The sequence below is a fragment of the Apiotrichum porosum genome (genome assembly GCF_003942205.1).
Source record: "Apiotrichum porosum strain DSM 27194 chromosome Unknown scaffold_7, whole genome shotgun sequence".
Taxonomy (NCBI): domain Eukaryota; kingdom Fungi; phylum Basidiomycota; class Tremellomycetes; order Trichosporonales; family Trichosporonaceae; genus Apiotrichum; species Apiotrichum porosum.
Window position 1 is genome coordinate 1,002,537 of NW_021167114.1, and position 13,872 is coordinate 1,016,408.

The 13,872-nt window shown below is 59.6% G+C and overlaps 5 protein-coding genes and 1 non-coding gene across 6 annotated transcripts; 2 read left to right on the plus strand and 4 right to left on the minus strand.

Moving 5' to 3' along the window:
• Positions 1 to 255: 255 nt before the first annotated feature.
• EHS24_008693 (uncharacterized protein) lies at positions 256 to 1,920 on the plus strand (the record flags this gene model as incomplete). The annotated part of the gene is made up of 8 exons (XM_028623999.1): positions 256 to 449; positions 492 to 624; positions 670 to 868; positions 916 to 1,091; positions 1,140 to 1,203; positions 1,254 to 1,448; positions 1,501 to 1,660; positions 1,722 to 1,920. 8 exons carry the CDS (start codon positions 256 to 258, stop codon positions 1,918 to 1,920), a joined length of 1,320 nt encoding a protein of 439 aa, XP_028475973.1.
• Positions 1,921 to 2,648: 728 nt separating this feature from the next.
• Positions 2,649 to 4,906, minus strand: PLB1_2 (Lysophospholipase 1; the record flags this gene model as incomplete). Its single annotated transcript, XM_028624000.1, has 2 exons — positions 2,649 to 4,403; positions 4,613 to 4,906. The coding sequence occupies 2 exons, from the start codon at positions 4,904 to 4,906 to the stop codon at positions 2,649 to 2,651; spliced, it is 2,049 nt and encodes a 682-aa protein (XP_028475974.1).
• A 1,878-nt stretch (positions 4,907 to 6,784) lies between these two features.
• Positions 6,785 to 6,893, plus strand: EHS24_008695. Its single transcript has one exon. It is a non-coding gene; the product is annotated as a tRNA-Leu (tRNA).
• Positions 6,894 to 7,067: 174 nt separating this feature from the next.
• On the minus strand, positions 7,068 to 8,856 carry EHS24_008696 (uncharacterized protein; the record flags this gene model as incomplete). The annotated part of the gene is made up of 3 exons (XM_028624001.1): positions 7,068 to 7,544; positions 7,654 to 8,071; positions 8,117 to 8,856. 3 exons carry the CDS (start codon positions 8,854 to 8,856, stop codon positions 7,068 to 7,070), a joined length of 1,635 nt encoding a protein of 544 aa, XP_028475975.1.
• A 460-nt stretch (positions 8,857 to 9,316) lies between these two features.
• Positions 9,317 to 11,629, minus strand: FOL1 (trifunctional dihydropteroate synthetase; the record flags this gene model as incomplete). Its single annotated transcript, XM_028624002.1, has 2 exons — positions 9,317 to 11,014; positions 11,066 to 11,629. 2 exons carry the CDS (start codon positions 11,627 to 11,629, stop codon positions 9,317 to 9,319), a joined length of 2,262 nt encoding a protein of 753 aa, XP_028475976.1.
• Positions 11,630 to 11,869: 240 nt separating this feature from the next.
• Positions 11,870 to 13,612, minus strand: DMC1 (Meiotic recombination protein dmc1; the record flags this gene model as incomplete). Its single annotated transcript, XM_028624003.1, has 15 exons — positions 11,870 to 11,877; positions 11,917 to 11,927; positions 11,975 to 12,085; positions 12,128 to 12,146; positions 12,186 to 12,220; positions 12,258 to 12,361; positions 12,399 to 12,442; positions 12,479 to 12,537; positions 12,579 to 12,808; positions 12,931 to 13,056; positions 13,093 to 13,113; positions 13,154 to 13,285; positions 13,417 to 13,440; positions 13,486 to 13,506; positions 13,592 to 13,612. The coding sequence occupies 15 exons, from the start codon at positions 13,610 to 13,612 to the stop codon at positions 11,870 to 11,872; spliced, it is 966 nt and encodes a 321-aa protein (XP_028475977.1).
• Between the last annotated feature and the right edge of the window lie 260 nt (positions 13,613 to 13,872).

The following is a 13,872-nucleotide window of genomic DNA, read 5'->3' on the forward strand; positions in this document are numbered from 1 at the left end:
TCAGGATGACATATTGTATGTGCCCTTGGCCTACACACACACACCGCCTGTGCGGGTATGACAGCTGTAACTGCCGGTTGTCCTTCTCGTGCTATGCTCCCACTCTCTATATTTATATCCCACCACAGACTCATTTTCGTCCCACCACTGCCTGCCTCGTTTCCTCACCTTCGTTCAACGCCATGCCTCGTAAACACTCCGCCGAGGTCGCCGTACGGTAAGTGCCACAATCGGGTGCCACTAACAAATCACAGAATGGATCCCCTCCACACCCGCATCATGGAATCCATGGGTGCAACTGTCATGCTATTCCGCGTCGTCGTGTGGCACCCCAATGCCCACCTGCGTGCTTTGCTGGACTGGGCATATGGCGTTGAGGAGCTGTTGGGAATGTTCACCCAGCAAAAGCTCACAAAGCCGACACTGGCCCAGGAGAGGAAGGCTGTCAGGTGAGTGCGCCCGTGACCCGCAGTGTCCTGACAACCCACTAGGGAGTATTCGGCGTCTGTGAGCACAACGCGACCATTCAAGGACGCAGCTGGCAATCGCAAGAGCGTCTTCACCAAGGAGGAGCGACAACAAGGGGCTAAAATAATATTTGCGAGCTACACAACTATTCGCGCCGTATGTGTTGTGGACTGTGGAATACAGACTGACTGTATGTACCAGTTGGTCAAAGATATCATGGCAGTCAAGGGTATCATCGTTACCCGTGATTTCCTTCCTGATATCGTGCTCCACCGACTCCTGCACCTTTCTGCCACTTTGGGTTTCGAGGGGGTCCTTGCGGTTTGGCCTTGTGCCAGGCAACACAATTTCGGGTCATCTGTTCTCGAGGGCTTTAGCAGTCTGGCCACCTGGGTATGCGGTATGTATCAGGCTGCGCTGGACTGGAGACTAACAGAATACACATAGCTCGCAACTTGGGGTACCTCAACGCAAACCCAGAAGCCGGCCTGACCAGGCGGACCGCTGACCAGTCGGGTCCAGAGCGCCACCCGGAAGGTGCTGGTTCTCTACCTGACTGGGACGTGTTTGTCATGCTGAAAGATTGGATGCTCGAAGCTCTGATGTCGAAATGCCTGGAGAAGGTAGGGGGCTACATACGCTGGGAGCACAGCTGGTTTGACACCACACAGGGACAAATACCTTTTCCTTGGAATCCGTTGTTCGGGGACCCGTTTCCAATGGCGCAGCAGCAGTGTAAGTGGCGTTATCTCGTTTGGTGCAAGTGACACTGACGACGTTCTTAGCCATTATGGATGCCGAGGCTCTCGACCTCGCGTTTGACCAGGTACTCGCCGCGCTTCCGGGCTACCCAGATCCCAAACTGGCCCGACTCACGAGAAAGGAGGCACTGGACTTGCTCAACGTGTCCCCTTATTTCGTGACACGTTACATTTCGACGGAAATGGAGCAGCCTGGCGCTGTTCTCGTGAATCTCATCAGTGAGGGTGAAAGAGCAATGTCTGCCATGTCTCAGCTGTTGACACACCCCAGTGCAGCAAGTGCGTCGCAACACGGGCCGAGGATATGGGTACCCGTCCACGTACTACCCAAAGGTAGTGGCGTTCTTCGAGCACAACCGCACCGGCCGCCGTTCTCCGCACGCCGAGTCGCACGAGCCTGCAACTCTGGAGCAGAAGATGGAACTCTGGGAGTGAGTACATAGTACCAAACATCACCACTCGTCTGTAACCCCGAGCTTACATATACTCCAGATTGTTCCACCAGGGAGACGACAAGCTTCCGTCGCCGGCAGACCTCGCGCTCAAGTACCCCGGGGCTACCATGAGCAGCCTCGTGGACGCGGCAGTCTCGTCGTCTCGTCCCGGGGCGAGCCACATTGACGCAGGCGGGGACGAGGAGGGGGCCTGTGGCCAAGGAGCAGATGAGCCAGAAGCGAGGGATGCCAAGTAGGAACCCAATCTGTGTCCTCGTCAATGCATACATGTCCCCAAAACGGCTACGTGCACCCGTTATCGGACGGGAACATTGACAAGCATGGCTTTTGGGGTTGAAAACAGTGTACTTTAAAGTGTCAAAGAAAGACGTGCGACGTGGTTGCTTTTCTTTTTTGGTTTGTTTTTTGTGGTGTGGATGGGGGGGGGGGGACGCCACGTACATGCCGTCACCCAGGAATCCAAACAAGATGCGTCTGTTCGGGTGAGGGAGAGGATACACCAGGCAGGAACAGACAAGAGATTGCAGGTGGAGCAACAGAAGACACAGAAGGTTGGCGGCGTAATGAAACATGAAATCCATGATCCATGGGCTGAATTCACCCAGTGCGGAACTATAATACATACTGCATGCGTCGGTGAGACTGTTCTCTTGTCGTAGACTTGGCTCGTTGTCTCACTCAAATGCCAAGTGCCAAGTGAAGAGTGAGACCTGTCTCGGTCAAGTGGTGTGTACCAGCCATGGAAGACGTGTGCTGGGAACGAGCGTGGAGCATGGGAAAGGTGACGACGACGACGGGCAAGATCTACCACAACGAGCGAGCACAGGTCTTATAGGCATTAAGTCGTGGTGTTATTCATCAGGATGGAGTTCTAAGAGATGAAGAATATGGCCCCCCAAGCGAAATCTAGCGCTGCCTCCCTACTGGCTTGTCCTCGAATGAAATGCAAAAGAAAGCGAGACGTTTAGCTGAGGGTGGCAACGCCACCGATGAGCGCACAGGCGACCATGGCGGCGATGGTGAGACCGTTGCCGCTGAAAACAGCGGTGGTACCCGACGCGGACGACGAGGCAACGGAGATGGCGCTAGTCTGGACCGAGGACGAGAGGTTGTTCTCGACAAGGAAAGTAGGGGTGACACCGGCGAGGGGGGTGTAGTTGCCGCTGGGGGTCGTGTCGTTGTCAGTGCCGTCCCAGCACCAAGTGCTGAAGCACTCGGCACACTCGGACGAGCGGTTCTCCGAGGTGTAGCCGAACGCGCGGTCGGTGAAGGCGCAGGCCAGGCACTTGGGCCACGACTCGACGGTGCCGTTGAGAGTAAGCGAGCGCATCGAGGACTCCATCTGGGCGTGGGCGGTGTCGTTATCGTAGGCCATCTTGTACGTCGACGAGTTGGCGTAGTACGACCACGGGTAGTTGGGAACGTAGATGATGACGGGGGTGTCGGTCTCGTTACAGCCAAAGAACACGGGGCGGGTGTTGAGACCGCCGTTGACGAAGCCGTTGATGGAAGGAACCGGAGGCATGCGAATGCTGTCGACGTTGTACTGCTGCTGGAAGGCGAGGCCACGCTCGTACGAAACGGTCATGGCAGTGCCGTTGGGCCAAGAGTAGGTCGTGTCGGCCGAGTTGTCAAAGGCGAGAATGGCATCGACGTTACGTCCGGGCATGAGGAGAGGGTCGAGGGGCAGGTTCTGGTTGATCTCACCGGCGTCAAAGAGAGTGAGGTACTCGAGGTCGGCGAGGGGGTTGGTGTCGGTGCCATTGGTGTAGCCCTGGAAGGGGTTGGGGACCGACGACACGTCGTCGTTGGCGGCCGAGAGGCCGCTCAGGATGTTATCAATGGCTGACACGAGGACCGACGAGTCGGTGTCATTTCCAAGCTCGATGAGCGCATAGTTGAACAGAGTCGACGAGGTACCCATGACGAAGCTCATCTGGTCAAAGCCCTTGTAGCAGGTACCGTTGGGGCTGCCGGCAGCAAACGCGGTGCCCAGGTACTCGATGGGAGTAAAGTAGCCAGCAGTGAGGTTGTCAAAGCCAACAGCCCATGCGCCAAACTCGAATGGAGTAAACTCCCAGAAGGTGGCGTTGGTAGCGAGGACAGTAGTGTTGGTCTCACGCTCGGCGGCGATGATAATGGGGAAGGGGAGCATGGCGTTGGCAAAGTTGGACGAAATGTTGGGCAGAAGGTCAATGGTGACGTTGGGTGAGTTGTCCAGGTGGTACTGCGAGGGCAGAAGGTGGTCGCCGAGAGCGAGACCCCAGTAGTCGGTGATCTGAGTAGGGAAGCCCTCGTCCGCCTTGGCACCGACTTCGGAAACCAGGTCATAGTAGAACGAAACCTTGCCGCTCGACGGGACGATGAGGTTCGATTCGAGGTTCCAGACCTGGTTGATGAGGTCGGTGGGGAGCATGCCGTCGTTGGCCACAAACGAACCAGTGGCCCACGAGCCACCCGAAAGACCAGTCATGTACGACATGGCATCCATCCAACCACCCACACCTGAAGCGGCAGCCTCGGAGGAACCGTTCATGGTGGCCATGGCCATGCCCAGACCGTTGATCATGGCACGGTAGCCACCACCAGAGAGCGACATGCCGAGAACGGGAGCGCGAGGAGGGGCGGCGAGGCCGTTGGCGGCCATCATCGTCGCGACGGTGCTCTCAATGGTCGACGCACGCTGGGCGAGGTAGGCCTTCTCCTTGGTACCCAGACCCTAAGAATAGCTTGTCAGCGTTGGTTCTGGACATCATGCACAGATCCAGCTGCGGGCTGGGCGTAGATCTTGATGATCACACTGCGCGCTGCGGTTCGGGGGGGCCCATGTATGTTGGGTCGCTCCGTACGCGCCCGTCGTCACAGTCGTGTGCTCGCTGCTGCTGCGCAGACTGACTGCGCTCGCTCTGAGCGTAACGCCACACTCACCTCGCGGGCTGAGCGAATCCAGGTCACGTCGCTGGGGCAGTCGACCTTGTAAGGAGCATAGCTCGAGCCGCCACCGATAAGGAGCTCGGTCGAGTTGGCGACGGCGCTGTTGGTGACGGCCTCGCGGTACTCGAGAGCGTCGCGCTTGGCCTGTGGCGAGGCGAGGTAGGCTGCGCGGGCGTCATGGACCTCGTATGCGAGCTCTTGACGGGCCTCGGCGCGCTTGTCGGCGGCAACGTCTGCAAGGGCGGGCACGACCGCCGCGACGGCGGCGAGCGTGAGTGCAATGTGCATGCTGTGTGAGTTGGTGGGAGTGATGGAGAGGAGTCGAGAGAGACAAGATACGAGTGCGCTGAGCCTGCTGTAGGAGATATTGTGGGTTTGTTTTTGGCTGACCGGCTTGTCCTGCGGGTCGATCAGGGCCAGCCGGGGCATACGCAATAAATCGGGTCTCAGGTGGGTAAATGGGTGTCTCTCGCGCTGCTGGCGGTGACGCAGGCAAAGACGTCCAAAGAGGCACACATGCATGCATGGTGTCCCCTCAGCCCCCGCGTCCCCGTCCGCAGCTGCATGCATGCCAGAAGGGGACATGGGAGCTGCGAGCAATGCTTGGCACTCGCATCAAATGAACCCACCGCTGCTGCGCGTTTGCCCTCCCCCTGGCGCCCACTGCCGGCCGCCGGGTTTTTGGCCCACGGCGCCTGCGGTCGCCCCCCCGCGGCGACTTTTTTTTTGTGCTTAATTTGTTTTTGCAGCTGCTGTGCAATCCAGGCTCCACCTCCATTCAATCCAGGAAAGCAATACTGCGACAGGTGGGTACGTGGGCCGTGGGAGAGCAGGTGACAAACAGGTCTCGCCAAGGCTGCTCTCACACTGTGAATGCGACGATGATGCATCAAGGAATGTGCAGGATGCTTTGCCCAGTTCTTCTCTGTGGTGGACGCGGTCAGGTTGAAACGAGTTGGTCCACAGGCCACACAACAGGTCCAAGCAACCAGCGACTGCGGGAATCAACGTATAATATACGCCCGCCTCGACGGCGACGACGCGTTGGATGGCTTTCGGCTGCTTTGCGAGGTATGCGGCACCGCCGCGCGTGCACGTGCAGACGGCCAACGCCGAGCGGAGAGCTTGCTCGGTGACACAACCAAGTGACCATGCCGAGATGGACGTCGTGGTGCCTTGCATACCATACCGGTGCAGCAGCGCTCGTGTGGTGACCGTCACCCGACGCGTCTGGTCGCCAAGAGCTGTGCAACTACACCATCGCGACGGGTCCGTCCTCGCGTCGTAGCACATGGTGACCTGGCGGAAGACATGCTTTCAATGTTCCAGGATGCTTGGCCAGACGATGGAAGTGGTGACGTCGGCACCCAGTGCAGCTGAACCCGCCGGTCGTCCGGCGGAGTGGGTTTGGCACCATCGGCCCCAGGCCCCAACATCGTGGACGTATAGCACCGGTAGCTTGGGATAGCGGACTATCACGCTGACTGCGAGCCGTTACATGCAGCATGCGCACATGCATACATACTCGACAGATCGAGCGTCAAACTGTGCAAGACTAGCGACAAGCGGGGCAGAAGCAAGCAAAACCTCGCGGAAATCCCGACGCGTTCGTGGACGCGTCGGTCTGCATTTCCGACACCCGACGGCCAACCCGGCCCCAATCGCCACAAGGGGTTCACCACCGCGCTCAACGTCGCTAGCTCTTCAGACAGGCTGGCGTTGCGGGGTGCTATGCGTGCGCCACAGTGCTGTGGAGGCGCTCGGCGGTCGGTCTGGCACCAACCGGTTCTAACTCTGTCCACTTACACCGCAGTGAGCGGCCGCCGTCAGTCGACTGACCGTAGAAGTGTGATGGCAGCGAGCTCATGTGTAACAGCTGCCTCACAGGTTGTGCACGGGGCACTTATACTGCGGAATACGTCGATATGTTGTAGGTGGCAATCGTGCGATCTCATATACGAAGAGAGGCATCGTCCAGGAAAGGGGGGGCCTCATGTGGCGGCCTTGCCCTGGAGCCTGGTCCCCACCTCAGAGCCACCAAACACCCTCGACCCACCACAACCTTTGGAGCAGACCATCGCACTCTAGTCGCTGCACATGCATGTCACAGGTGTCCGCAGAAGAGGAACAGCTCGCGGGCGTGCTCTCCGCCAAAGTTTCGTCCTCGGCGAGATGGCCGAGCGGTCTAAGGCGCTGTGTTAAGGTGATCCACTCCTCTTCGTGAAGAGTTGTCATCCGCAGTCTTCGGACGTGGGTTCGAATCCCACTCTCGTCAACCGGGGCTTCATTGCCTCCCAAGCCAACCTTTTTGGGCTTGTGGAAGGTCAGGAAGACGTGTTGGACGAGTTTGGACGTGCTGGAGGATTGCAGACGAGTGGATGGAGCCTGTGCCACAAGTGGTATGAAAATGTCCGACCATGATCTTCCATTTCGTCACTATTCTCTCCAACTACGACACAGTTTCAAGCTTGGGCGAGTCTACCCATCTCACACTGTCCCACGCCCAGTGTCCCAGGCCCGGGGCGTCTGGCCAGTCATGACAACGGACCTTGTCGGGCGGCTCGTCGACCCACGCAATCTTCTCGTCGAAGCCCTCGCCCTGGTTACCGGGATCTGGCAACTCGAGATACCCCCTCAGCCGCGCGTCCCCCTTGGCATACACAAACCGCGCGCCGGGCACCACTTGGATCCTGCCGAACCCGTACCGCCAGAAATCCCAGCACAGCAGCGCGGCCTCGCTCGAGTGGCACTCGGGTTGGTTTCCGTACGGCGTCGCTGCCACGGGGGTTCCGCGCCTAAACCGCACGTTGTACGGCGGCAGAAACGGGGTGGGCGACAGCACGGCCATGCCGTCCCAGCACGAGAAGACTTGGTAGGGCAGACGGCGTTGGTGGCGCTCACGCGTTGCCGGGGAGGAGACGAACAGCTGCCGTCAGCACTGCTACGCGGGGTTGGGTATTGATTTGGGTGAATGTCAAGTGGTGGCACGCACCCATACCCCCCCCCCCCCCCCAGGTCCAGCGCCTGCCACTCACCTTCTGCGGCAACCCTTCCTCCTCCTCGGGGACGGGGAACGGCGTGAACAGGTCCCCGGCCATGTCGCACCCGACCCACCCGTCGTAGAACCACTTGCCCGCCTGGTCCCAGCCACAGGTCATGTCCGCGTCCTGGGTGACGTGCTGGTGGACAAGCTCGAGGACGTGCGCCGCGCTGAAGTAGACGTCGTTGTGGAACACAACCGCCGTCCACGGCGTGCCGTCTGGCGCAGTGCGTGTAGATGTCGCGTTGTTATAAAAGTGCGCCATGGCGCCGTTCCGCATCGACGCGAGCAGGGCGATACGGTGGTTGTCCTCCCAGTTGGGGCGGGGCAGGCCGGTCACAATGTGGATGTTGGCCGGCGGCACGCCAATGTACAGCAGGTGTGCGCGCATGGCACCCGCGAGAATCTCGCCGCTAAGGCGTCAGCGAGCGAAACCAGCGGCATTTGTATACACATACCTTCCATCGTCTGAAATGCCCTCGTGCAGCGAAAACACGAGCGTCTCGGGACCCAGGAAATCCGCGAGGACGGTCCACGCCGCAAACCAGTCGGCGAGCATGCCCGCCACCTGCCGACAAACCGTCCCGACGAGGTACCGCTTTGTTCCGCCCTTGACGGCCTCTTGGAGGTGCGCGTAGCGGCTTTGCTGAGCCCGAGTGAGAAAGGGCGGGAAAATCGGTTCGGTGAGGACGTGCTCTTGCGGGATTTGGGCGTGGGCATTCTTGATGGCCGTGAGGCGCGGTTCGAGGTGGGCAAACGCCTCGTGCAGGCTCGGGAGCGGCGCCGTGGTGTATGGTTCTGTACTGTAGATAGTGTACTTGTCGCTACTGTCCATCTCGACGCGTGAGCGACCGACATGCGCGTATGCACGTTTGGAAGCCGGGTTGACGCGTGACGCGGGCAGATGGGGTCGCGGTATTTTGGCTGGTGGCGGTGCGTGGTGGTGGTGGTGTGAAGCACTGCCACCGTGGCTCGTCATGTACCCGAACCACGACTCGGGCCACTGGAGTCCCATTGTGTGACCCTCCACGATACCTGGGTCACACTCGTATCCCCAGTCCAAGTGCGGCGACGCCCAGAGGAGGGAACAGAGCACCAGGACGGCAAGGATGACTTGACGCAGTCGCCTCGCGTTGGGACCGAGACTCAGCACGCGCAATGGGCCCTTGGCCGGACCCATGGACAGCCGCCACGGCATGGGGCCGAAAGGGAGATGTCATGGATGGACGGGGTGGCGGGCGGGGTGGCCACTGTGCTGGAGCAGGTGAAGCGGCTCCAGATCTCGAGTGGGAGAAAGGATCAATGTCCACCTGCAGCGCTGGGGCCAGGTGTCAATATGAAAGGTCTGGATTGCGACAAGGAGGGGGCGATGAGGTGGCGAGGCTTCGCATATCTTTTCTGCATTGCCGGTAATGTCTTGGTGTGAGTATTTCGAGAGGCAGTGTCAGTCGCTTGAAAGACATTGTGTAATAATCAGCAGATTGAACATGTTTCCACACTGCCACGGCGTGTGTAGTGGCTCTCACTTCCGTGTGTATGGGAGCTGCCTGTTAAGGCCGCAACGTTTCGCACCATCTACATGCTGCATTCCCATGGTTCACCAATGTCGCAGCTGTGTGTCGTGACCGGTCAAAACCGTAAAAGAAAGGTTTGGCCGCTCACACACTCCTGTCCGCATCCCGGATCGCAGTCGCCATGGCCACCGAGTCGGCCGCAGCCTGCGCATCATGGACCCTCAGCACATCCACACACCCGCTCTGGACACAGAATGCGTTCACGGCCGCATCGCCATACCCGCGCTCGGCAGCGACCGTGCGGCCCGTGATTTTGCCCACAAAGCCCTTGCGGCTCGCACCCACCAGCACGGGGTATCCTGCCAACTCGCCCGTCGCCAGCTCGCCAATGTGTTTGAGCAGCTGGAGGTTTTGCGCCTGGTTCTTGGCGAACCCGAGTCCCGGGTCGAGCACAATGTCCCACTTTTTCACGCCGGCAGCGAGGGCGGCGCGGACGCGCTTAGCCAGCTCGGACCGCACGCCGGCAACCACACCCTCGGGGTAGACCTGTTCGTCGGCCGTGGTCATGCTCACGCTGTCGCCGCGGGAATGCATGAGGATGACGGGACAGTCGGCCTTGGCCATGGCCTCGAGCATGCCCGGCTCGGCGCCGCCGCGCACGTCGTTGATGCAGCTCGCGCCGGCGTCGATGGCCGCGGCGGCGACGGACGCACGGTACGTGTCGATGCTGAGGGGGAGGGTGGAGGCCGGCGACTCGTCAGAGATGCGAATGGCCTGAACGAGGGGCACGACACGCGCGAGCTCTTCGTCTTCCGTGCAAGGGAGTGAACCGGGACGCGTGCTCATGCCGCCAATGTCGACAATGGTGGGCGGTGTGGCGAGAGTCATGAGCGCCTGGACGCCTGCGAGCGCCGAGGTGGTCTCGATGCGCGACTCGTGGCCGTCCGAGAACGAGTCTGGGGTGGCGTTGAAGATGGCCATGATGGCAGGCGTGGCAACAGCGCCGATGGGGGCAAGCCTCAAGACGCGTGCGGGGGCAGGGAATGGGATGATGGGGGCGAGACCGCCTGGAGCAACGCCAGCGAGGAGCTGCGCGACAGAGCCACCCAAGGCAGGGTGGTGGAGCTCGGGGGCAATGTCTGCGAGGGGCCGGAGAACAAACTCGCGCTCCATGACGCTCGCATGCGGGACCTCGAGCCAAGCGACGCCGTCGGCGTCGGCCGCGTCGCCGCGGGTGCCGATCTTGACCACCTCGTCGCCATACAGGATCAGGTCGAGGTCAATAACGCGCGGGCCATTCCTAAACGTCTTGACACGGCCGACCTCTGTCTCGGTCTTCTTCAGCACGCGGAGAAGGTCGAGGGGAGCAAGCGCAGTGCTCATCTCAATGACACCGTTCATGAACAGGTCCTGGTCCGTGACGTACATCGGTTCGCTCTCGTACAGACGCGACGTCGAGATGAGCTTGCAGCCAGATGCCTCAAGGAGATGAATGGCGTTGCGGATGTGGCCAACGCGGTCGCCAATGTTGGAGCCGACGGCGATGAAGACGCGCTGAGAGCCCAGCGGGATGGGTGCCGGGGTTGGAGCGGGAGGAGTGGGGCCTGCGGGCGGGGCAGTGGTGCCAAACATCCTCACGCCGCGAGTGGACAGTCCGCCGCGACCATCGTAGTCGGTCGCACGGCGAGAGACGTTGATAAGGGGGGTGGCATACGGGAGAGCGCTGGGCTTGCGGATGGTAATGTCCACAGACTTGCCAGAGACGTCGGGGAGCGCGAGGAGATGACGGGCAAAGGTGTCGGCGAGCGACTCGAGGGTGCCAAAGGACGACTTTTCAAGGAACTGGAGGGTCAGTCCAAACAACTCCTAGTGGCTCAGCGCTGAGAGACTCACATTCAAGGCTGCGTCCGCAACGCTCTTATGACTCCAGCCGTCCTCCGGAACACTCGACACTTCGACATCGGCCTCGAGCCGTTGCTTCTCAGCCCGCTCGTGGGGGTGCAGGCCGATGACAGTAGCGACACGGAGATCCCGGATCACACAGTCCATCTCACCCTTGGAGCTATTGCCCGCTGCATTGGTATACGACCGCGCGTACTCGGCCGCATGGGCGTGGAGGAGCGCACGCGGAAGAGTCGCGCGAACACGCACGCCGGCTACGGCAGGGAGCGCGAGGGGCACGGCAGCAGCGGCGTCGAGGAGCTCAGTGGGGCGGGTCCATGTCCTGCTCGTATCGGAAAAGATCTTGTGGATTGCCTTTGAGACAGAGCTGTAGTTGACACCCAGGGTCGGCATGTCGTCTTCGTCGACGCTCGCTGGGACAATGTTGGGGAGGAGGTCGATGTCGACGTCCAGCACCAGTGGGCACGGGGGAGGAGGGACGAGGCCAAACGCCGAGGGACCGACGCCGTTGGCGAGCTCGCACTTGAGGCCCGAGACGGTGATGCGGTCGGGCATGGTGTTGACGGAAAGTCAATGTGGAGTGAGATTGCTCGAGTTATCTGCTGACCCGAGTTTGTCATGGAGTGGAGCCCCGTCGCCGTCAAAATCTGGACCGTGAATAGTCGCCCCCAGGGTGTACTTTATGCATGAAATTGGTTCCTACAACCCGTCCATATCTACAGAGCTATATACAAATCATGCAGGAAGTCCAATGAATTGATGAGAGAGATGTGTCCTTGAGGTTCAGAACCGTATTTAAGTGTCTGTCAGGTGAGCAAAGCCCATGGCATTCAAACGCCTACCTTCCCATCCACTGCGATGTCAGCTTGGGCACATGGTTTTCAACTCTGTCTAACTAACCCAGTCTTCAGGCAGTAAGTGGCTTCACCCTCTGGCATGTCAGGGGAGTCTTGGAGCTTGGCAATGCGCTCTTCTCCGCGGCCCTTGCGGAGCTGGATGCGAGTTGCCGAACTGTCGTGTCAGTTGTGCAAGTTGACTCAATTCGCAACTCACGCGTGGGCGAGAACGTGTCCTGGGGACCAGTCAGCGACCACCAGTACTGTCAACTTACCTCCAACCGGCTTAGCACTGGAGGCAGCGGCAAACCTGGAATGTCAGTTGAATGCCAGCTCCTAGACCTCACATGGCGGCAGCACCAGGGTCAGCCTGGACTTGGTTGGTGAGGATAACAGCGACGTTGAATTCCTCGGCAATCTTCTGCAGGCGAGCAAGGAACTGGTTGAGTTTCTAATGTGTGAGCTAGATACAGCTAACGCCAGCTCACCTGTTGGCGCTCCGAAAGCTCTCCGCGTCCCGAGTAGTCCTGGCCTGAAGCATTAGCACATGTTCTGATCCGCCACTCACGGAAGAGGTTCATGATAGAGTCCACGATGAGGAGCTTGTAAGTGCGGTCCTCGACAAAGCTGCCAGGGTTAGTGGGTTCCGTTCAAAGTGAGAAACCCACCGGACAGCGAGCTCAACAAGGAGTTCGCACTGCTGTTCCGAGCTCCAGGCGCGGGCGCAGAGGATGTTCTCGAGGGCCATTTGGCTGTCGACGCCGAAACGGTCGGCAATGGCGCGGACACGGTCAGGACGGAAAGTGCCTTCCGTGTCGATGAAGGCGACCTTGCCACTTGCGCCACCTTGGTCTTCGGGGAGTTGAGTGGAGACGCAGAGGGTGTGGCACAGCTGGGTCTGGAGAGGTCAGTTTGTGTTTTCGGGTGTGATTGGGTAGTCGCTCCCCTTTCCAGTGCGAAATTCGCCTGCATGCAAGTTAGCTTCAGAAGCCACGGCCTGAGGTACAACCTACCAAAAACCTCTGTGATGCTCTGCGTGCAAATGCCACCACCGAGCATAGCGTCCACGGCCTTGGAACCGGTGGAGATCATAAGAACGGTCTGGCGGCGGTCGGAAATTTCGGCTCCAGACGCAAACACTGGGGGCTGTCGTCAGCTGTCGCACACTGGAGGCGAGCTCACAAGCATCTTGGCGGCGACTTCCTGCAAAGGTCAGCGACGGTCCGTTTCTCAACCCATGTACCTTGATCTTCTCGACCTTGGCCTCGGAGAGGCCCTTAATCTTGAGGAGGTTCTTGCGCGGGGTCTGGGCGACGCCGAGGACGGTCACGATGCCGGAAGACTTGAGCTTGGTGATGTCCGAGACGTTGATGCCCTTGGTAGAGGTCAGCAATGCAGGCGGGAGTCAAGTGGATGGACGAGGTGATGTGTCTGAGGAAGGAGGGTGGAGGGTGGTGGAAGGAAGGGAAGACAGTTGAGGGAAGGTGGGAGAGGGGGAACACTTACATGGTTTTGAAGCTCATCGATGGCCTGTTTGTGAGCTTGAACCAAACAATAATGGAGTGCGCAGCTCACCTCGTAGCCAAAGACAGTCTCCTGGAACGACAATTAGCGTCATGCAGAGGAGTGTTTCCCTTTCCTCTAACTAAACAGCGGGAGGGAAGGCAGCAGTTCCACTCACCTCTTCGCCGTTGTCGGACATGGTGGCAGTGACTTGGTGTGGAGGGTGGGTGAGAGGGTCAGAGTGTGGTTTAGAACGGGGTGGGTGGATGGATGGATCGATGGAACGAGATGTAGGAGAAGAAGATGAGAGAGTGAGAGAATGGGCAACAGAGAAAAGTGTCTGTGTGTTGTGTGGGATCGCCAGAGCGGCCAGAGGGAAGGCATGCAAGGAAGACACACACACACACCGTCACCCACCGTCACCTACGATGGACCACCTCCACCGACCCCACCTCGCTC